This window comes from Sminthopsis crassicaudata, chromosome 5 (assembly GCF_048593235.1).
Source record: "Sminthopsis crassicaudata isolate SCR6 chromosome 5, ASM4859323v1, whole genome shotgun sequence".
Taxonomy (NCBI): Eukaryota; Metazoa; Chordata; class Mammalia; order Dasyuromorphia; family Dasyuridae; genus Sminthopsis; species Sminthopsis crassicaudata.
The window spans coordinates 243,360,194-243,383,356 of NC_133621.1; the positions used below are offsets into that span (position 1 = coordinate 243,360,194).

The 23,163-nt window shown below is 36.7% G+C and overlaps 1 protein-coding gene across 2 annotated transcripts in view; it reads right to left on the reverse strand.

Moving 5' to 3' along the window:
• The window catches only part of VDR (vitamin D receptor), a 91,631-nt gene that overhangs the window by 13,464 nt on the left and 55,004 nt on the right, over positions 1-23,163 (reverse strand). For both annotated transcript variants that reach the window (XM_074270704.1, XM_074270705.1), the window contains 3 exons: positions 7,191-7,375; positions 6,763-6,877; positions 4,123-4,285 (listed from right to left, as the gene is read on the reverse strand). In XM_074270704.1, the coding sequence (XP_074126805.1) occupies positions 4,123-4,285; positions 6,763-6,877; positions 7,191-7,375 (463 nt within the window). The remainder of the gene's footprint in view (positions 1-4,122; positions 4,286-6,762; positions 6,878-7,190; positions 7,376-23,163) is intronic.

Genomic DNA, 23,163 nt, shown 5'->3' on the forward strand with positions numbered 1-23,163 from the left:
TATAACCTACATTATAATATCTTCTTGTATTTGTGTCAGCTAGTAATTAATCATATAAAGTTTGACATTTACCAATCATCCTGCCAATAGTTGGTGTTTTTTAATGTCTTGAAGTCAAGTAGCCTAAATAATGTCTTGCTACTGATTCCTTATTACTGAAAAGGCAAATAAAATTTCATGATGTCTTTCAAATCAAGACCTCCTGATCTAAGATTTTATGAATCAATGAGATTACTCCTCATACTTGAAATGTTAGCAACAACATTTTCCAATTGGGATACCTGGTGGTACTTGGGTGTGGGTCATATTGTGAAGAGTTTGTTAGAAAGGACTTCAGGTTTCAGAAGTAGCCCTCTTTACTCTTCTAGAACTTAGCCTCTCCCTTTACATCTCCATACCTTTGATCTAGCACAATTGTCAAAAATACCTAGCCCTTCTGGATTTCAATTGTGTCGATATTTCTTTGACAATGAGACTCAAGAGTGTCAAGGCCAGATAGCAGAGGGCTCTATCATAACTTTCAGCCCAAAGTATGTTCAGGGATACTTGGAGTCTGCTTTGGCACCCCAGCAATGATTTCTTTATAATGTCTCCTTCCTTCTAGGGGAAAAGATAACTTTTGTAGGACACAGGCCTTTTAGTGCCTAGCCTAGAGGCTGAGGAGGAACAGTCAATCAGTCAACATGCACCTACTATGTGCCAAGCATTGTTTGAAGCACTGGTAGAGGGCCAAGACCAGGCCCATATTCAACTCCTACTCCATCTTGGTCACATGCTTATGTAGAAATTTCCTACTATACCCCCTTCCCTTAACCTATTCACATAATAGTCTCATCCTCCCTTCCCTAAACCCTCCACTTTCCACCCCCCCACTGCTGGGCCCCAAGATCAAAGCTGCAAGGGATAAAGCTACTGTTCCTTCAGTTCTTGGAATAACAGAACCCCCAAGCTCATAAACCAGAAGAACCAGGTTGCTGGGAAACTGCCTGCCCTGCCCAACCCCACGTGGGTCCCACCTGGGCCCTGAGGTCTTCACCCTGATATTTACCACCCTGGACTTTGGCACAAGCTATACCATTGTCCTTCCAGGAGGCACTTGCCTAGGCAGACATGGTCTGCAGTGAGAAAAAACAAAACAAAACAAAACATTGGCATTGATTCAGAGGAAGAGAGTTTTTAAGATCCTTAAGGTACCTCAGAAATCACCTAGTCCTAGGTCTATATTGAACTCTCACTGTGATGGTCATGTGCTTATTTATGTGTGTCTCATGGATCTTTTGGCAGTCTGGTGAAGTTTAGACTCAGTAAAATAATGTTACCTATATTCATAATTGAAGGAAATATTACATTATTATTGTTGAAAATAAAGATGTCATTTTCCCCTCACTCAAGTTACAACACCTATCCATGCTTTCCTTGGAGGCTTTGTGGACCCAAGGTTTAGAACCTCTGACCTAGTCCAACTCACATTTTACTAATGAGAAAACAATCCCAGAGAAGTGTCAAGATTTGATTTAAATCTACTATTTTTTCCACTGCACATATCTTCTACTACCAAGGATTAGCATTTAGCAATCAGTTCATGTTATCATCTAAGCATATATTGATTTTGCCAACAAATAATTCTTCAATGGCTTTTCAAATAGAACATTCCAGTGTCAGAGAATACCAAGGAAAATTGGTATTTGCTCTTCTACAATCTAAAACATGAGATTAAAGCCACTGAGGTGAATAGGAAGTAGGCAGAATTTAGGACTCTCAATAAGTGAACAATTCCTTAGTAGTCCTAGTACAATTGTACCACTGTGTACAAGACAGATTCTTATGTTAATCAGAACTATGGCACTTCATTAAAATGGAACGATGTTGCAATAGTGTAGAAAAGGGATATACTATGCTGTTGATGATTTTTCTCATGTGTTTACACAAAACAAATGTTAGCTCTATGCTAAATCGTATTTTCAAGCCATAACACCCTGGATGGGGTGAGGGGAAGTAGAACTGAACAAAGTAGATTATTTAATAGTTCCAAATGGATAAATGTTGGGCATGTGGTACTCACATGTGGGCAGACAATCCCTTGCTCATTGATAGATTATGACTGTTCATCCCTGCTGTACTCACTCTATTTGATTACAATTAAGCCATCCCTTCAATAATAATAATAATAATAATAACTAGAATTTATATAGGCTTTAAGATTTGTAAAGCACTTTACAAATATTTTATCTGCTTGGTAGATGCCATTATAACATCCTTTTTACAACTTAGAAGCACGATAAGGTTAAGTGACTTGCAGGACTTCTTAACTCCAAGCCTAGAGGTGTAACTTTTTTTTTCTTTTTCTTTTCTTTTTTTTTTTCTGAGACAATTGGGGTTAAGTGACTTGTCCAGGGTCATACAGTCAGGAAGTATTAAGTGTCTGAGGCCAGATTTCAAATCAGGTCTTCCTGTCTTTAGGGCTGGTCCTCTATCCGTTGCACCAACTAGCTGCCCCATAACTAATAACATTTTACTCTGATATTCTGCTATGGCATGGAGGTGATCCTGGTATACTAGGGACATGCCAGTAGAATGTAAGATCTGAAAGTCCAACCAAGATGGAAAGGATCCCTTGTTCTCATGATAGGCACTATATCTATTGTTTGTGGCCCAGTTTAGCTTAGTGCAGAAAGGTTCATCATCTGCGAACTGGTCATGGTCATTCATGTAAAACCACCTATTAAGTCATGGAAATAGTAGTGATTTGCATCAACATACTGATTAAATCACAATTTTTAAAAATATTAAAATAAGATATTCCTAATTAAATAAATTAATTAAATAAATAAATTTGTTGTTTTATATATCTGGTTTCTCCTTTTGTCACCTTCCCCTCTCAGAGAAATATTCCATATAACAAAGAATTTTTGAAAACTGAAAGAGGAAAAGGAAAAAAACCCAGTAAAACTGATCAATAGAATGAAAAAAATCGGTATATGTATATAATATATATATATATGTGTGTGTGTGTGTGTGTGTGTGTGTGTGTGTGTGTGTGTATACAATGTTATACATCTGTAGATGCCCTCATTTCTGCTTAGTAGGAGGTGAGTTCTTTATCTTGAAGTAAGTTCATTTTACGAACATTTGATGTTTTGTCAAATATGTCATAGCGGCAGAGCTTTGGACTTTTCTAAAGTGTTTTCTGGCTTGTTTTGGTCAAGAATGTTGGACCTATTGGTTTGGGGGCTGGTAGGAGTAAAATAAAATGACACTGGGCAAGAGAGGTTGGAGAATAAATGGGAAGAACTCCGCACTGATTGGTCAATGACCATTGCTATGTTAGTGAGTAATTAGTTTATCAGTCACTGACGATGTTAAAATGACACAATCTGAATCGGAAAATTCAACCGGGCAGCCAATTGTACTTCAAAGTGTGCTTCTATCTTAAAGTGCTTCTACCAGTCTGAACAAAGAATGCTAAGAAGCACTCTATAAAACTAACCAACAGAAAGTTAATCATAAAACGCCAACCCTAACAACATTTTGAAAACACCTTAAATTTTGTCAAGATTTATAATAACTATATAGGTCCTCAGGTAAATGTATAACAAAATGTGTTCTCTTTATTAACAGGAAAAAATCTTTGTGAAATGATCTTGTAAATGAATTTGATAGGTTTTTGAAGGGAGTTGAAGAAGTACTGAATACTGGAAAGAACATGAAAGTAGGAACCAGTCTAGCTATTTGGATGTCGTTGGGCAAATCACTTCAACAAACTGGGCCTTACCTTTTCATTTGTAAAATGAAGCCATCGGATTAGATAATGTCTAAGGTTTTAACTCTAAAGTTTTCTTATACACTGAAAAAAAGGGAAATCAGAACAGGGAGACAAAAACATGCTCCTTGTATATTGTCAGATGTTATATAGTTATTTGTTCAAGTCAGATTCAACTTCTATCACTTAAGTGAGTAACCTATCTTCATCTAGTAGACTACCTTGTTTAAATATATTTATAATTAACAAACCTATCCCTCAGCCTGAGTAGAAACTGAGAGCCATTTTGCATATTTTTAAATTAAAAGAATATAAAGATTAGGCATAAATCACTGCTATTGCTCAGAATTGAGGTTTCTTACCGGAATCCTGGAATCATCTTGGCAAAGCCAATAACCTTCTGGATGCTGTAACTGACCAGATCAGCCAGGTGGGGTAGCATGGAGAGTTGCGACAGGTCCAGGGTCACAGAGGGATCCTCAGAATCCTCACTTAGCACCAGGTTGGAAAAGGGCTCCATAGTGTCTGAGGTTAGGAAAAAAAGATGCCTGGATCCTCATTCTGTATTGGCTCATTTTATTAAACCATCAATCAATCAATAAGCATTTATTAAGCCCCTATTATGTACCAAGCACTGTGCTAGTTGTTGGTACAAGTACAAAGAATGAAATAACTCTTTACTCATTAGGAATTTACATTCTATTAGGGGAGACAAGTACATGTGTAAATATACAAAAACATAAAGTTAATAAATCCAAACATATTTGAATTAAATACAAGGTAGTTTGAGACTCAATGAGGCAAAAGAAAGGAGGAAATAAATTTCAGGTTTGTTGGACAGACATTGCAAGTCACTGAGGCAGGAGATGAAGAGTCATATGTAAGAAACAGGACAGTTTTGATGGATAGCACAGTGTGGGAGTCCAGTGAGGCTGAAAAGACACATTCAACCATTGAGGGCAGGTTGTGATGGGCTATTAAAAAACTAAATAGAGTGTTTATAGATTATTATAAAAGCAATAGGTAGCCACTGGAGTTAATTGAGCAGTAGAGTCACATGATGAAATTTATACTTAGAAAAAATTACTTGGCAGCTATATGAGAACATGGATTAGAGTACTAAGAAACTAGAGGGAGGGAGAACAATTAGGAAACTGTTGGAATAATCTCGGTGAGAGATAATGAGGGCCTGAACAAGGGCTGTATGAATAGAGAAAAAGGGTCTGATGGGAGAGATGTTGTGCAGGTAGGAACATCAAGGTCTGGCAACTTATTGGATGTTAGAGTGAAGGAGATTGAGGAGTAAAGGATGAAATGTCTAATAGACAAGTGGTTTTATGGGACTGAAACCTGGGCCTAGATACACACACACACACCCACACACACACACACACACACACATATGAGTTATCTGAATGGAGATATTAGTTAAAACCACAAGAACTTATGTGGTTACCAAGAGAGAAAGGAAACATAGACAAAAGGGTCCAAAAGAGCAGAATGTACATAATTAGGAGGAATGGTATGGATGATGCAAAGAATACTGAGAAGAAATTGTTAGACCAATTTCTAACCAAGAGAAGAAAGTGTATCCAGGAGAAACAAGTGGTCAATAATATTAAAAGCAGTGGACAGAGTTAGAAAGATGAGGACAGTAGCTTTCATTGAATGATGAGGTCAAAAGGAAGATGCAAAATGTTGAGGAGTGATTAAGCAGAAAAGTAGAAACAGCAATTAAAGACTTTTTTTCAAGTTCAACTTAGAAAGGGAAGAGAGAGAGAGTACAATTACTTCAAAGGAAGGTAGGATTTTTAAGGATAAAGGAGACATTGGACATATTTGAAGATAGCAGAGAAGAAACTAATAGACAGGGAGAAGTTGAAGATCTGGGAGGAAGGCATGACAAAGGATGCAATCTAATGGAAAAGATTGGAGAGGAAGAAATCAAGCACACATATAAATGGACTAGCTTTGGCAAAGACAAGGTTCACTTCTTTGTCAGAGAATGGCAGAAAAGGGAGTGGGAGACATTGTCAAGAGAATTCTATTTCTGTCCAGACTATCATCCTCAACTATGGATAACTAAAAAATTTGGAATTATCTGTCCTATAGGGCTGGAAATAACTTCTACAGTCTCTGTTACTCTGTTACGGGAAACTTTCTCTTTGCCCTTCCATGTAATGTTTCTAGACAGTAGGAAGTAGAACTTTGGAGAGAATAAGACCAAAGGCGTAGAGAGTCACAGCCAGTGGGGAAACTCTGGGTAGGGTATAAAACCCTTCAGCCCAGAGGGAATCTGCTAACAATGTCTGGCTCGGCTTCCCATCTCCCCTAAGGGCTCTCAGCCTTCCTGAAAAGTCAAGGGGCAGTGATAATCTGTGTTGTATTTGAAGCAGAGTGATACCAGGTTGAAAACTACATACAATAGCAAGTTGTTTATGTGGTCCCACATGCACAGTATACTTGGCACATGCCCAGTGTTGTTTTTGTTATATTATAAAAAGAGGAAAGTCCTTGAAATAAAGGGACTCCATTTTCCACCATCCTTGGAAGTCCTGCCTCATCACTTCTCCACTAGGAAGGTATATCTTAATCACCGTGGTTTGGTGGTTCTAGAAAGCAATGGTATGTTTTGTCAGGCCAACTTGGGGGATCTAGAAAGCAGGACACAACACAAAGAGAGAATGAAGATAAATGGAAGACAATGGTGGGGGAGATGACAATATCAAGTACATGAGTACTTAAGTATTCATATTAGACTTTGTTTTCAGTGGGCTCAAATTCAAAGCATTATTCAAAAGGCCAGAGATATCCTTGGGAATACATGTCCTAATCACCTTCTAACCATGTGGTTAGGTTCAGGGTACATTTTATTCCTACCATCACCACATTTGCTGAACCAAAGGCTCAGAAAGAATAAGAGTTCAAAATGTAAGATGGGACATCTAAACTTCCTGACCTCTCTCTCCCTTAAGTCCTGAGAGCAGTTAGTCCCAAAATACCTGGAGAAGTTAGGTAGGAATCTGAAGATAAGGAATCCCCTGAAAAACTGGGTGTATGTTCTGAGGAAGATTTCGAGGGATGGATCCCTCCACCATCACTCCCTCGTACTGGAGGCTGGAATGGAAAAAAAAAGAAAGGAAAATGTGTCAATTTAAGTTTTCCAGGCTTATATTTGTGCTTGTGTCCCTGGCTAGAGATAGTAGCAATAACTTTTGAAAGAGAGGGCTCCTGTTCCTTTTCTCATGGAAGATTGGGTCTATCCAGTGAAAGACCCTTTGCTCTTTGCCATGCTATAAATTTGCCAAATTGATCTTTGATAAATATCCCTTCTCTACTTCCCAAAGCCATGTCTATATTTCACTTCAACAATTTTTAGAGTGGGGGATGGAGTTCGAATGTTTTAGGCTTAAGTGGTTGTCAGTCTTACCCGGAATTGGCTGAAGTCTGAATAAGTAGGGTCATAGGTCTTGTGGTGAGCATCCAATAGAGTGGTGATGATGTGCTGTTGCTCTTCAGAAAGCTTGGGTCTCAGACTATCTCTCAGTGCCTCTTCCTCCTTTCGTTTCAAGATCATTTCCCGTTTCCTTTGGACCTCTTCATCTGTCAGGATGACTGGAACCCAGGGGAAGGATGAGTTAACATCTGTACCCCGTACCCTCCACCTTTCAGCCCACTCAGGTGGAAAGGATGTTTTTACTTCAGGTCTTGCCTATCCTCAAGACGTTTTGCCATAGTAATTTCTTTTTCTTATTAAAGCTTTTTATTTTTCAAAACATACACATAGACAATTCTTCAACATTAGCCCTTGCAAAACCTTGTGTTCCAATTTTTCCCCCTTCTGCCCTGCTCTCCCCTAGATTTGCCATAGTAATTTCCACTTGCTTTAAGTGCCCCCAAATTAAAGAGAAACTGAACTTTCTATTAAAAAAAAAAGGTGATGAACATGATTACATAGTAGAAGAAAAAGGGAGTGTAAAAACAGGAAATAGGAGAACTAAGAATGGAGATGCCACAGTTAATCATTTAGTCATTCAATCAAACTGCAGGGAATGCTTAGAAACTAATTGCCTTCCTGAACTCAACACACTTCACTTAATACAAGAGATCAAGCATAAATCATCCCTCCCCACTACCACCCACATCTATATTGAGTGACTTACCCTCTTACAATATAGCTCCTTCCCTAAGCCAGATAGTCCTGAATTCTCTAGAAAATACTTTGCACATTAGGGATGTTTTTAGGGATGTTTCATAACCCTGAATTCAGAAATTCTTATCTTTGCCTAATTTTCAAAGGAGGTAGGAAATTGTTATCTATAAATCCCTGCTCTTCTGGCAATTTCTATCCCATCCCAGAGCCTACCATAGGCATATGAACACACACACACACACACACACACACACACACACACACACACACACACACACACTCTCTCTCTCTCTCTCTCTCTCTCTCTCTCTCTCTCCCCCCAAGTACTGAACGACTTCACTTTTATATTCACATTATTATAGAGAAAAGAAATCAGATCAGTATACATGAATTCATTCCCTCTGATATCCTAGTTTTTAGTCCACTGGCTTTGACTTATGCTTTAAGGAAAATTCCTTAATAAATACTGCATTGAATCAGCAAATGTGATGATGGTAGGAATAAAATGTACCCTGAACCTAACCACATGGTTGGAAGGTGATTAGGACATGTATCCCCAAGGATATCTCTGACCTTTTGAATAATGCTTTGAATTTGAGCCTACTGAAAATAAAGTCTAACATGAATACTCATCAATAGTAGTGTGCCCTTCATTAGTTGGGAAGGTAGATTTGGGAGCAAAAGGGCCTGGCACAGGAACCAAATAAAGATCCTGCCTGGCAAAGACATGCAGAATGCTGACAGCAGGACTGGGCACTGGAGCCCACAGCCTGTAGGTACTTGTCTATGTTTGTGCTGCCAAGGTATCTGCCTACAGAACTTGGAATTTGTTCAAGAGAAGGGAAAAGGAATCCCAAGTTTCAAAGAGCACAGGGTACTTGACAGACTTCTGGAGCACAAGACCCAGCAAAGATTGGGTAGAGAATGGGGTGACTAGTTGGGAGGGATCTTGGAAGTAGAAGAGGGATTGAATTTAGGTTATAGGGATAGTTATAAATGGGAAATTAGTTGTAAAAATAGTGCTCTTTTCATATCCAACCCATCCTGTTCTGAGTAGAAGCCATGCTCAGATAATTGACTTACCTAACCCCAAAATGTGCTAAACCTACCATCAAGAGGAACAGTAATGATTACTGCCCATAGCCCAAGAGATGAATTAGGGTGGGATAAAGAGGGGAGAACCTTGCATAAGTACAACAAACATGACTCCAGATTGGGAGTCCATGCTGCTTTGACTTGGACTAAAGCCTTGGGAAGGGGTGGATGGAACAGGAGAAATATCATCAACATATTCAAACTCTGCATAGCCTTGGGCCATGATTTTTCTTTCCTCTCACCCTCCCCCCATTTTCATAAGCATCATTCCACTCTTGTGTTACAGTGTCTTAAATGATCTCCAATTTTTCTTCTCTTCCTTCTTCCTCTCCTTCTCTTCCTCTTTTTCCTCTCCTTCTCTCCCTCCCCACTTTGCTCCCTCCACCCCAGTCCATCTTGGGCAACAATGTCAGACTACTTTTAAAATATCTCCTTCCAGATTATTCTTCATATTGTTCCTGCAATTCTAGGAATAAAAATAACATTTAGCACATAATAGGAGCTTAATAAATACTTGTTAAATGGAAATGAACTGCTCATTTCTCACTGAAAAACATTGGTAAAGCTACTTAAACCTTTCTAGGATAGTTTCCTCATTCATAAACTGAGGACAAAATGACCTTTAAAGAGCCCCACAATTCTAAAATTCAATTTTTCTAGTTAAAAAACCTTAAGTGTTTTTTGGCCATTTAGTTTGTCCTACGTCACTCTGTTTCCCATAGTTTATGATTTGACTAGAATGAATTTAATACTGTTCATATGATATAATTCATCTCCTATCACCATGACCTTGTGTTGACTATTCCCCCAGGCCTAGAATATACTTCCCTTGGAATCCCATCTTTCCCTCAAAATTCAGTTTAAGTGCCACCTCCTTCCTACCTAAAAATTTTCTTGATTTCCCTCTTCCCAGCTGCTGTTAACATTTTCCTCTGCAAAATTCTTGTATTTATTTTGTGTGTATGTGTGTGTATTTATATGTATACATGTATACTTATATTTATATATAAATAAAATTTCCTTTTATCCATATAGGGCATCATATCTTTATCTGTGGGTATTCTGCCCAAAGGAATTTAAATTTTTATCACTGAAACCCCACAAGCTATCTTGGGGCTGATGGGCTAGATTTCTTTTTTAAGGACCATGACACTCTTGAGTGGCCAAGAATAGGTCCCAGACAAACCCTCATTTGGTCATTGTTTGCACTCTGTTGGCCCAGAGTGAGGGTAAATAACAATTGTTTCTCTTTTGGCCAGAAATCATGAGGGTCTTCCCCTCTCAGATTAAATTTTTTTAACTAGGTAAAGAAGAAAAAAAAGCCATTCTTGCCTCACTTTTTAACCTAGCTTTCCTTAATCATTGAATAGGTATTGCCTTAGACAGAGACCTGGGAAAGACCTTAGCTTAAAATGGCCAAGATTTCCCACTGTATCCAGATCAGTTTCCAGTCATCCTGATCTGTCTTGCCATTGGAACCATATGGCTCAAGAGAAAAGAGGACTTTGCAGAGTCACCAACCTCACTATGTCACTTCAATTTAATTCATTTATTTGTAAGTCGAAACTTCACAATCCTGGAAGTCATGGTCCTTTTTAAGAAGAACAAACAGAACAACAATTTCCCTAATAGAATATAAGCTCCTTGAGGGCAAGGGGAATTACAAAATGGGAAATCAGTGGTAAAAAGTAGTTTTCTTTTTGTGTGTGTGTGTTAAAATATATGTTAAATCCAATACACATACATATACATATTTATACAGTTATCTTGATGTACAAGAAAAATTGGATCAATAAGGAAAAAAAACTGGGAAAGAAAACAAAATGAAAGCAAACAACAAAAGAGTGAGAATGTTCTTCTTGTAATGTCTTCTTTTTCATATCTAATTCATACAAATTGGGAGAAGTTATGCTCAGACAGTTGACTGAGCTAGCCCTAAAAGGTGCCAAATCTCCCATAGAAAAGTACAATAAGGATGACTGCACATAGTCCAGGACATTGTTTATTGATTATGTTAAATCTTTTTTATTCAACATGATTTTCTGAAAACTATTCTAATATCTATTTGACATCAATTGTGGCTACTCACTTGTTTTCCTTATAATAGAACACCTCAAAAGATAACTATGGGCTCCAATTCTGCACTCCAAGTCCAAGTAGGACAAGTATAATCTCTATTCCACATAACAGTCCTTCAAATCATAATTGCTTCAATTAGATCCTATTTGGTTTGTTTTTCGGTCTTCTTACCATTCTGGTTGTCGGTTTCTGGAGTTGCTCAAGCTTGCAAATGATCTTGCTAAAATGTGGCACATGGAAATGGACACAATTTATGTTGTCCAACTAGCACATAGTATAGTGGAGCCATTATATCCCAGCAATATTCTCTGATTACTGTTTAAGGTCACATTAATTTTTTTGGCTATCAGATGAACTTCATGAAAATATTTAGTCTCATCTATGACATATATCATATATGTCATCATTATATCTTTAAGAGGCAATATAATCTTTAGAGACCAGCAGTTCAATTGTCATTCTGCAAAGACTGTCATTTGTATTGATGGTAAAGTAGAAAGGGGAAGATGAAGAGAATAGAGAACTTTCCCTCCTAAAAGAACTGTTTTAACTCATCTTAAAAAAAACAAAAACAACAACAACAACAAAAAAAAAAAAACAAAACAACACACACCACATGGAGAATTCTTGAAAGACTTTAGTTGCTGTCCTAAGAAACCTGTATGGTGGGACTGTGTTTTAGAACTTAGAAGTCAGCAGTTGTAGTGACTATGTTCTTTCTCACAGCTGATCTACTGAAAATAATTTTTGTCTTTGTTTTTAATAACTTGCACAACCAGTAATCTTTATAGTTATTTAAGCCTAAAGAGATTAAAGGGTTTATTTATACAAAGCATTTACTTATGTTTATCAGAAAAGAGGCCCCTCTACTTTATTAAATGAGTAATAATCATTTACATATTATTTATTTAGTCAACTGGTATAGGGACTTGGTTAATCAATGAGAAAGATATTGCAATTTTATTATTTAATATAGAAATAGCAGAACATACTCCCTGATTCCTTTAGAACTCAGGATGAGGGAATGAAATAGGGAAAATGAGCTAGCAGGTAAAGATAGAGGAATAATCATGTAGACAATGGGTGAGAGTAGTGACAAAAAAAATCATATGTTCTTTAAATCTTAAATTCTACACATATGTCAGATATTCTCCTCATTATTGGCTGTCATATCACATAGTGAGCTTTTAGATTTCATCTAAAGGTTTTTTTTATATCACATGAATTGCTTTCTAGCCATTTTTCACCATTCTATACTGATACAATTGATGTCTTTAATCCAAGTGCACAATCTTATATTTATTATTGTAATAATAACTTCAATAGACTTACCCACAAAGACTTGCAGATGGTGTTACAATATCTTTAAGAAGGAACAGAATCTTAGAGAAAGCATCATTTTAGAGACTATTAACATGCTGAAAAAGTTGAATGATGGAATTATGTTTCCAGAATTGACAATAAATTAACTGCTACATTTGATGGCTAGACGTGACTTTTCATACTGCAATGCATTGTTGTTGAAGTATTAAAATTTTTTTTTGCAATTTTTACTGTGTTAAAAATATAGTAATAGTAGTCTTTTATTTAAGCCTATGAGATAAAGGATTTTAAGAAAGAGGAGAGAAAACTTATGGAAAAAGAAGTTTTTCCAGTTTAAACTGGAAATAAAATAATGAACTGGGATATTTCAGAGATCATTAACAAGAGTTGATATTTCTTTTAATTTATGCAGAAATAAATACCTCTTGGTTTCCTTAGATCTTTGGATGTAAATTAATAAGGAAATGAGTTAATAGTTAAAGAGAGGAGTGACTATGTAGCTTTGGATACACAAAGAGTGATTTCATTCCTAAACCATACTAATTTGCTATTAAATTTTGTCATCATATTTATACCATTAATCTTACTTATTAGGATAGCTGCAGATCTCAGTTGTGTCATTCAATAATTAAATGCCTTTTCAAATTTTGTGTTTTTTGAACAGCTGCATTTATGAATTCTAAGTAATTCAGATAAATGTTATACAGTTGTTTTTTTAATTTCCTAGGGTCCTTTCCATCAATTAAAATGAGGGGCTAAATGGCTTCTGAGGTCCTTTCCCACTATATATCTATAATCCTATGAACCTACTGCTAAAAATATTGACAGAATTGGGCCAAAGATAGATAGACTTTTGCTATATTCTTCTATTGACTCCCCTTAAAGTAGGTATCAACACATTAACATAACCCTTTTACTCATTCAATCAATTTGGATCTACCTAACTACACCATCACTCAGAATACTTTTTTTTCCTTCTTACATACAAGGATATCATAAAAGATTCTATCAATTTACCTTGCTGGAATCTCAGGATACCATGTATATAGCTCCAAGTTTATTTTTTCTTCTATTTAGGGGTGATTTTGAGTCAAATAAACTACTCCCCTTAATTATTTTTTGTTTTTCTTAAGAAGATCTTAAATACTTCCATTGTTGAAAGTTCATCTTTTTTCATTGACCATTAGAGTGGGGCTTTCAGAAAATGAGCTTGCATTTTGGAACTTATATTCACTCCTTTGACTTCCCATGACTATGGAATAATTCTGGGTTATTTGAATTCTTTTTTCTTCTTACATGAAGGATTTTCTTTTAGGTGCTTGCAAAAACAGACATTTTGAAAATATTAGTACTATGTTTTGAAGTTTGATATATGGAATTCTTTTGTTTTTCTGGTGATATGCATATTTGAGTGATTAAAAGTTTCCTCTCTACATTCCAAAGTTGTACTTTTCCTATAATATCTTTTGATTTGTTATATTTCTTTGGGAGACTTAGGATGTTTTAAGATATTTCTATATATTTGTTTTCAAGTCAGTTATTATGGCTTATATAGGATTTATGTATGTTTTTAATTATGTTCCTTTTTGCTTTTTTCTCTGTTTTCTTCCACCCCAGTATTTTTTATTTTATTTGTTTGTTTATTTCAAATTCGTTCTTTCTTTCTGAGCCTCTACTTCTTCAGGGAGATTTTCCAGTATATATTCATTTTTTCTTATGCTGTGGTGTAAGAATCCCTGTTTCAGAGTTCTAGCCAAAATGAACGTTCTTGGTTTGGTTTTCCTGGAGGTCATTGGGCAGTTCTTTTCAGCAGAGTTAATCACCACAAGAGTAGCCAGGTGTTAAAGTTCAAATCCTTTATTTTCTCCTTTAAAGTCCTATTTCCTTCACTCGGGGCTTGGGCCAGCTTTCTGGAGAGCCTTTCAGATCAGCCTTGGTCTCAGTGGGGAAGTGCAGGAGGCCAGCCACCAGGAGCCTGACTGAAAGTGGAATGAATCTCACCCACTCCTTGCTGGCTGTTATATACTACATTATCATAGATGTGAATCTTGTGGAACTGTATTAAGTACAAGTACATGTACTCAACTAGAGAACTATTAAGCACCTATTAATTAATTATTAATTAGTTATTAATTAATTATTAATTAAGCTATTAAGCAACTATTAAGCTAAACTAGATAACCATTGTCTTTATCAATCCCACTGATTTAATCCTTATTTCAGAGTTCTGGCCCATAACACTGTAGATCATATTTTTTTTTTTAGTTCTTCATAAATAGATATTTCTGATTTCTGACCGAATTTCTTTCTAATCATTTATTTCTTTTTTGCACTATTCTGGACTTTTGCTATTTGAACTTTGGTAAGTATGCAGAATCTTCTTTTCCATTGGGTAATTTTGACTCTTCTTCAGATTGTGCTCTGGTCCCATTTTGAGGTTTATGCATTCCTCCTTCTGTCTTTATGATTCTATTTGGTTTATTAATTTATAATATAGGATTTTATTCAGCATATCTTTCTTGAACCTTGGTCTTTGGATGTTTCTATTATATTCCTTGTCAATTACTTTTAAAATTCTTCCTTATCTGTAAAAGGCCACAGATAGTGGAGGAACTCTCAGTGAGGTATAAGACCCTTCAGCCCAGAGGGAACTTACTGACAATGTCTGGTTCAACTCTCATCTCTCCTTGGGACGTCTCAGTCTTCCTGACAAGTCAAGGGAGGCATGACAATCTGTGTTCTACTTGAAGCAGAGACACTTGCAGTAAAGAGGCATTTACATAATAATAGCAAAGGTGCTTATAGTTAGCATATGTTCAGTGTGCCATAGTGATATGGTACTATAGTTAACACATGATCAGTGTGCTGTAAGGCTGAGAGAACTTGAAATAAAAGGATTTCATATTTGACCATCCACATGGTTTCCTGCCTCATCACTCCTCTTCTAAAACCAAGGACTCGGGCTGGTACTGAGATCCTCCAGAGAGCTAATCCAAACAGTATATTTGGTGCCCAATGTGGGGCACAAGAAACACAAGAAACAAAGAAGCAGCAGTGCTCAAGAGCTGTTCATGAGTAGAATTCTCCCAGGAGAGTTCCTTTGATAATCCGCAAGGAAGGAAAGGGAGAAGAGACCCGGTAAGACTTTTTCAGTCAGGGTAATTAAAATGGGCCAACATATCAAAAGGCCAAGCCAGGAGACTGATGAGAGACTTACAAAATATACCTGTTCTCACTACAGTCCTCTTCTCTTGTTTGTCAGAAAATTTGCCTCCATGACATCTCACAAGATTCAACACCTGCTACAGCTACTCACCCTGCAATCATCCAAAGCATTAGGATGGAAAAGACTTTGATAGTGCTGTTTACATTTCTCATTATGTGGACTCAGATAATAGTCACCTCACAATATTGGACAAATTTACTGACCATACTGTTGGGGGAAAAATAATTAGGTTCCCATAAAACAAAAAAAAAATGGGGAATTATTAAAGACCATACCTAGGTGTGAAGGGGCAGTTCAATTTTCTGGAAGTCCCTACAGCTATGAATCATAACACCCCTGAACGAGTTGCAAATCAGCCTTTACTGATGCAGATATTGCTTGTGGATTGGTTAATTAAATAAATTGGAGGGAAGAGGAAAGAGATCAGAGAATGCAACTACCTTTCTCCTTGTATCAATATCATTCTTTCACATGAAGGGATCTGTTCTGCTGGTCAGAATTAGATCCCCAGCAGCCACTCCTATAACATTTCTATCCTATAAATTCGTGCTCCTATAACACCCAGAAGCCACTAGCAGGTTGTTCCTATAACAAATAGCGCCCAAACAGGGACATAAGAAACACAAGAAACAAAGAAGCAGCAGCTCTTGACAGCTGTTTATAAGTATGATCCTCCCAGGAGAGTTCCTTTAGTAACTCACAGATAAAGAAAAGGAAAAGAGACCCAGTAAGACTTTTTCAGTCGAGGTAATTAAAATGGGTCAACACATCAAAGGACCAATCCAGGAGACTGATGAGAGACTTATGAAAAATGCCTGTTCTGACTATAGTCCTCTTCTCCTCTTTGAGGTTTATGCATTCTTCCTTCTGTCTTTATGATTCTATTTGGTTTATTAATTTATAACATAGGATTTTACTTAGCATTTCTTTCTTGAGCCTTGGTCTTTGGGTGTTTCTAGTGTATCCTTGTTAATTACTTTTAAAATCCTTCATCATTCTTTGGCTTCTCTCCCTTCAATTTCTATACAGATTCCAAGTTTGGCTGTGCTTGTAGTCCTCAGCTTCTTTGTATTAGGAGATGTGAAGTCCTCCTGTACTAAGTCCTTGCTTAAAGTAAATTTGAGTAGAGAAGACTGGCTCTAATTCTTTCCACAGTGGATAGAGCATTGGACCTATAGTCAGGAAGACTAGAGTGCATATCTGGTCTTAGATACTTAATATGTGACACTGGGTAGGTCACTTAACCACTGTCTGTTTCAGTTTCCTTATCTGTGAAATGGGAATGGTAATTATAGCACCTATCTCCCTAGGTTGTTGTGAGGATGAAATGAGATGATACTTATAAAAAGCACTTTGCAAATCTTAAAGAGCTATTTCCTATATGTGTCAGAGCCTATAGCTCTGAGCTGCATGTTGCATTATCTCCATCTTCTCCTTCTCCCCAATTATACATTCTTTCCTTTGCTTGGCTGAGCAGAATCACAGTTTAATACTTCTTGATATGTGAAGTAGGCTGCAAACTGAGCATGGAGTAAATCTTAAACTTGTGAGTTTGCTCATATGATTGAAGGAGTGAGGATAAAGGAAGTTGATGTAGCACTTTGTATCTATAAAATTTAGTGCTTTATTATTATTAATAGCACATAGAATTTCTGTAGCATATCAAAAAGTTCTTACTATAGTTTATATTATATATTATATTATTATATAACTCATTTATGTTTTTAAATATCAGATGCTATCCTACTTAACAAAGATCAGACTCTGGACAAATACTACATGCTGTGATATAGTGATGCTAACTGACATCTAGAACAACTAACTCTGATAGAACAATTTCAAACAAAGAGTAATCAGAACCAAAATGAGGAACTGAGAAACTTTTCTTTTTAAAGTGGATAAGTATTTATAAATTTTAAACATTATTTTGACTAGAGACTTTTTTTCTTTTCTCTTAATTCCTATTGGCTAATTTGCTACTAGTTAAGTTGTGAGATAAGTAAGTGACCTTTGGATAAGTGATGTGTTACAGAATTTCTCTAATACACAAATCATAAAGGTAAAAGGCTCTTATAGCTTATTTTTTCTTATTAGCTATTTTTTAAAATTTATTTTTAATGTACATTGCTTTATGAATCATGGGAAAGAAAAATCAGAACAAAAAGGAAAATCATGGGAGATATTTAAAAAACAGAAAAAAAATGAACATAGCATGTGTTGATTTTACAATTCAGTCTCCATAGTTCTTTTGCATGCAGAAGGCATTTTCTGTCCAAAGTCTATTAGAATTGCCTTGGATTACAGACTATTTAATTTAAACCCTCATTTTCTTGTCGAGGAAGTTTTGGTCTAAAGAAATTAACCGCTTGCCCAAGTTCATGTTGCCAGTAAGTGACAGAATTAAGGGGAGAGAACCTTAGTTGCTTGATTCCTACTGCCTAGACTAGAGTTTTGATTCAGTTCAGTTTTACCTAGGACTCTTTAGTCCCACAATGGGCCTATCCTCTTAGGCTTACTTAAGTGAATCAGATTCCCATTTCCCCATCCCCAAATGCTCTAAACCTGCCATGACCACTGGGGGCCTCCGTACAAACTTTAGCACCTTTTGTCCTGCTGCTACATACTTGGGAAGTAATTGGGGGAGGTGTGGCAGAGTTCAGGAAACTATGAGCTTAGAAACTTGGTTCCCTGCTATGGTCCGGGCTAGCTCCCTCTGAAGGGCTCAGAATCAGTCCTTGCCCCACATTGGGCGCCAAAATGTAAATGTCCTGTGGTCTCTCAATGGTAATCATTCTCTGGGAGGAGGATTCTTTTCTCTGTGAATCTTTTCCTCTGTGAGCAGATTTCTTGGGAGACTTCTGGAGCCTCCAGCCAGAGAGAAGGTAGAATCTCGAATCCTCTTCTTCCTGAATCCTAGCTCTGAATCTCCTCGAGCTTCCCTGAAGTTCTCCTGGGAAGTGTTATTCTTTTCCCAATCTAGACTCTTTTCCAGGCTCAATGTTCCTTTTTATTCTCTCAGAGAATGGGCTTGTGGGTACTCCCAGGGGCTTGTGGGAACTCCTTACTGACCAAGCAAGCTTCTTAAAAGGTGTAAACTCCTTTCAGAAGTTTTTAAAGGTATATACTCCTTTTAAAAGTGTGAACTAAAGGTGTGAATTCTGAGCTAGAGAATTGTTATGTCCCGACTTACCACTTAGAAAGAACCTAACAGTTCCCCTCTGAAATTGAAAAATTTCTGCATGAATAAATAATGAAATAAAGACAGAAAAGAAGTTGTAAATTGGGAGGAAAAAAATCTTTCAGATATCACTGATAAAAGTTTGATATCTAAAATTTATAGGACTAATAACAATGGATAAGTAATGAAATGTTAGAATAAATGAATCTTAAAAGAAGAAATGCTAAGTATTAATAACCATAAGAAATATTGCTCTATTTGGAACTATGCTCAAAAAGTTATCAAATTGTGCATACCCTTTGATACAGTAGTGTTACTACTGGGCTTATATCCCAAAGAGATCTTAAAGAAGAGAAAGGGACCTGTATGTTTGTGGCAGACCTCTTTGTAGTGGCCATCAACTGGAAAGTGAGTGGATGCCCATCAATTGGAGAATGGCTGAATAAATTGTGGTATATGAACATTATGAAATATTATTGTTCTGTAAGAAATACCAACAGGATGATTTCAGAAAGGCCTGGAGAGACTTATATGAATTGATGCTGAGTGAAATGAGCAGAACCAGGAGATCATTATACATTTCAACAACAATGCTATACAAGGATATATTCTGATGGAAGTGGATATCTTCAACAAAAAGAAGATCCAAATTCAGTTTCAATTGATCAATGATGGACAAAATCAGCTACACCCAGAGAAGGAACCCTGGGAAACGAATGTGGATTGCTTGCAGTTTTGTTTTTCTTTCCAAGTTATTTTTATCTTCTGAATCCAATTTTTCTTGTGCAACAAAAGAACTGTACGGATCTGTACACATATATTGTATCTAAGATATACTTTAACATATTTAACATGTATGAGACTGCCTGCCATCTAGAGGAGGGGGTGGAAGGAGGGAAGGGAAAAGTTGGAACAGAAGTAAATGTAAGGGACAATGTTGTAAAAATTACCCATGCATATGTTCTGTCAATAAAAGGCTATAATAAAAAAAAAAGAAAGAAATATTGCTCTAAATCACTAACAAAAAATAAATCAAAATAATTTTGAGGTTTCACTAAATACAAAATTAACAAAGATGACAGAAGATGTGACTACTCAGTACTGGGGGAGTGATTACAAAAAGATAGGCATTGCTGGGTCTCTTCTGCAGTCTTGTCTTCAAGCCTTGAGTAGTCTATTTAGTTGTTTATCTTCCTTAACAACTGTCATTTTATCTTAGCTGAGGGATGGATGTTTATGGGAACAAAGGTTGAAATGGTAGGAAGGGATTGAAGGCTGACTGATCCACTGAGATTTGGAAGTATCTCAGTCTGACTGAAAATGAAGCTCTAGATGGAATAATGTAGTGCTAGTTATCAGACTAAGAAAACCAGCAAAGCAACTTTTCTCCACAAGTATCACTGTTGGCCCAAGCAGCTCGTCAAGGTGTCATTCAAGGGTATGGTATAATGGCAGGATCTCTGTAATGGGAGGCAAAAGACTTGAGCTCTGAGTGTTTATTTGTGGTCAGAATTTTTTGTGGTTTGAGTTCTAGATGGGACTTTGTGTGATTAAAGTTTGTGGCTTGAGTTAAAAATATGCCTAAACTGCTGGATGACTTTGAACAAGTCTCTGATTTTTTTTAAGGAAACCTTCCCTGACCATATCAGCTCATTAGGAAGGATCCATATTACCTATTGCACTCACTTGGCAACTATGTACTGCCTTGCACTGTTATCATTTTACAAATTTTGTCTTTCTGTCTTTCAACTAGATTGTATGGTGTTTTGTTTTGTTTTTTAAAGTGGGGAACAAATCTACTTTTATGTGTCTCTCATGTTTCTAAAACAGGCAATGGATTTCTTCTAAACTAACACTGTGGCAGATAGTAGAGGATTAATTCTGAGGATAAATTAATTGAAAAAAAGGGTGACTATTGAAATGACTGGTTTGGGAGAAATACATATTGTCTGGATATATGATATCCCCTGGACTTCTGGGTAGATTTTACTTTTACACAGGGTTTGCCAGAGAACAACTTAAACCCTAAGGAAGCTACAGGAGCTTCTTGATAATACAGAGAATAGAGTTCTGGGCCTGGATTGAGGGACCTGAATTCAAATCTGACCTAAGACACTTATTTAAGCTGTGTAATCCTGGTCATGTTACCTAACCCTGGTTTGCCTCAGTTTCCACTTCTGTAAAATGGGGATGACAATAATAGCACCTCCCATATCTCCCAAAATTGTAATGAGGATCAAATGAGATAATGATTATGAAGTGCTTACCACAGTGCCTGACCATATAAATGTTAATACTACTACTACTGCTACTACCACCACCACCACATATTATCATTACCTTCTCCAATTTATGCTTAGACTGAGGACTCTATGCCTATAGTTGCTCAAATATGGCTTGTAGAATTGCTTAGTTGTCATCTGGGATTGGGCTAAGTGATAATAAATAATCAGTTATCCCAGGACTCTAGGTAAGAACCTTTCAGGTAAATCAACTTTCAGGTCAGAAATATTTCTTTATGAGCAGACTGGTAGTTCCCTCTTGTTTCTGGTATTCCTTAACTAAGCCAAGTTGCCTAGATCAAGGCTGATTAGAGATATGGTAACTAAATCTCCCTTAGACTTAGGCAGAGTACCTCCTCCAGATGGTAGAAGTACTAAACCTAGTCTTGGCTCAATGTTCCCATCTTAGCTGTGGGCTTTAAGGTGCAGGAAACAGATCCTATCCACTTTCTAATTTTTAAAAATTCTTAATGGATTTTTATATCACTTAGATTTCCCCTGTAAGTATTCCTTCTCCTCTCAGTGAACCTTTCTTTATTAATAAAGATTTTTTTCAAATAGTAAAAAGAGAAAGAGAAAAATAAAAAAACAATCAATATGTTTTAAAAATCCTTTAATATTATACCCAATATTCCAAACCCATAAGAGTATGAGTCTAAACTTATTCTCCATCTATGTGAAGGAGCCATCCACCTCCTGGGGAATCCAACCCCAGATGGTTAGGTCATGGATGCTCTAGCACTCCCATCACTGGATTTCAGGATTTCTTTTTGACTGAAGCATAACCATTCCTAGCAATAGTTTCTTAAATGATATGCTCAATGAAGCTAGCTATACCCGGTCCAGTTTGAAAGGGAAATACAGAGACTATGTAACAGGGATGTAGATGAGTATAACGATAGGGGGATTACTAATGCAGATAGAATTCTTCTAGGTAAAGCAATAGATTTTTTTGAATACTACACTGTGATTACTGATGTAGGATAGACTTTGGATTTGAGGACTTGATATCCTATATTCAGGATATTATTTTTTTTTGTATAAGACTATCTTATTCCAGAAATATTGAAGAATACAAATTTTAAAAATCACTCAAGATATTGCTGGCTATTGGATCCCCTAAGTGGATCTGGACAGCATTCTCCAGGGCCAGTAGAAATATAACAACCTAGAATTACCATAGCTGACAACTCCTTCCCTAAAAATGAACTAGAATGTGATTAAAAAAGCCCTAGGGATCCCACCTATAACTCAAGCTCAACATAGACCATGGGTGACCAATTTTAGTCTTATAAATTGAATTTCTTCCACTTCCAATTGGCAATGCCTTTATCCCTTGCCCTTGGTGCCTTCTGCCTATATAAGGCAGAGCAAGGGTCTTTATGAAAACTGAAGGAACCAGAAGGAGCAGGACAAGAGACTGGGTTAAAAAACATAAAGTATTAAGGAGCAAGAAGAATTAGAGGAGATGAATTAAGAAGCAGGAGAGGGGGATGGACAGGACTAAATCAGGTTTAATAACCTTGCGGTGGAGGTCGGGGAAAGGAAGTACAATTTCTTTTGAAATTTTTTCTCTCTTTAAGTGAGATGCTTAGAATTTAATAAACTTGGCAGATTTGTGCCCCAAAGGAACAGAACAGAAAGATAGGGCCCATAGATTTAAAGCTGGAAAGGACCATCAAATCCATTTTATAGATGAGGAAACTAAATCCTAGATGAGTGAAGCAATTTGACTAGGAACCCTGACTAGTAAGATGTGAAAGAGATTTAAAACCACTTAGAATCTGTCTCCCTTGTTCTGTGAAAGTTATAAGTTCTTTATAAGAAAGGATTTTGTCATGATAAAATTCCATTAAGGAAAAAGAGCAGTGTTTTCCCAGCAAAGCTACATGATATCCAATTATGAGGCATTATGATCTCCAAAGAAGCAAAATGGTCTTCAAAGCAAAGGATCATTAGAGAGAGACACAGTCCCATTATGAATTGGTGCATAAGACATGAAAAAAGGAGTAGGGGATGTTGAGGTAAGAGAATAAATTCTTGCTGTATGTCAGAAATTGTGCTAAT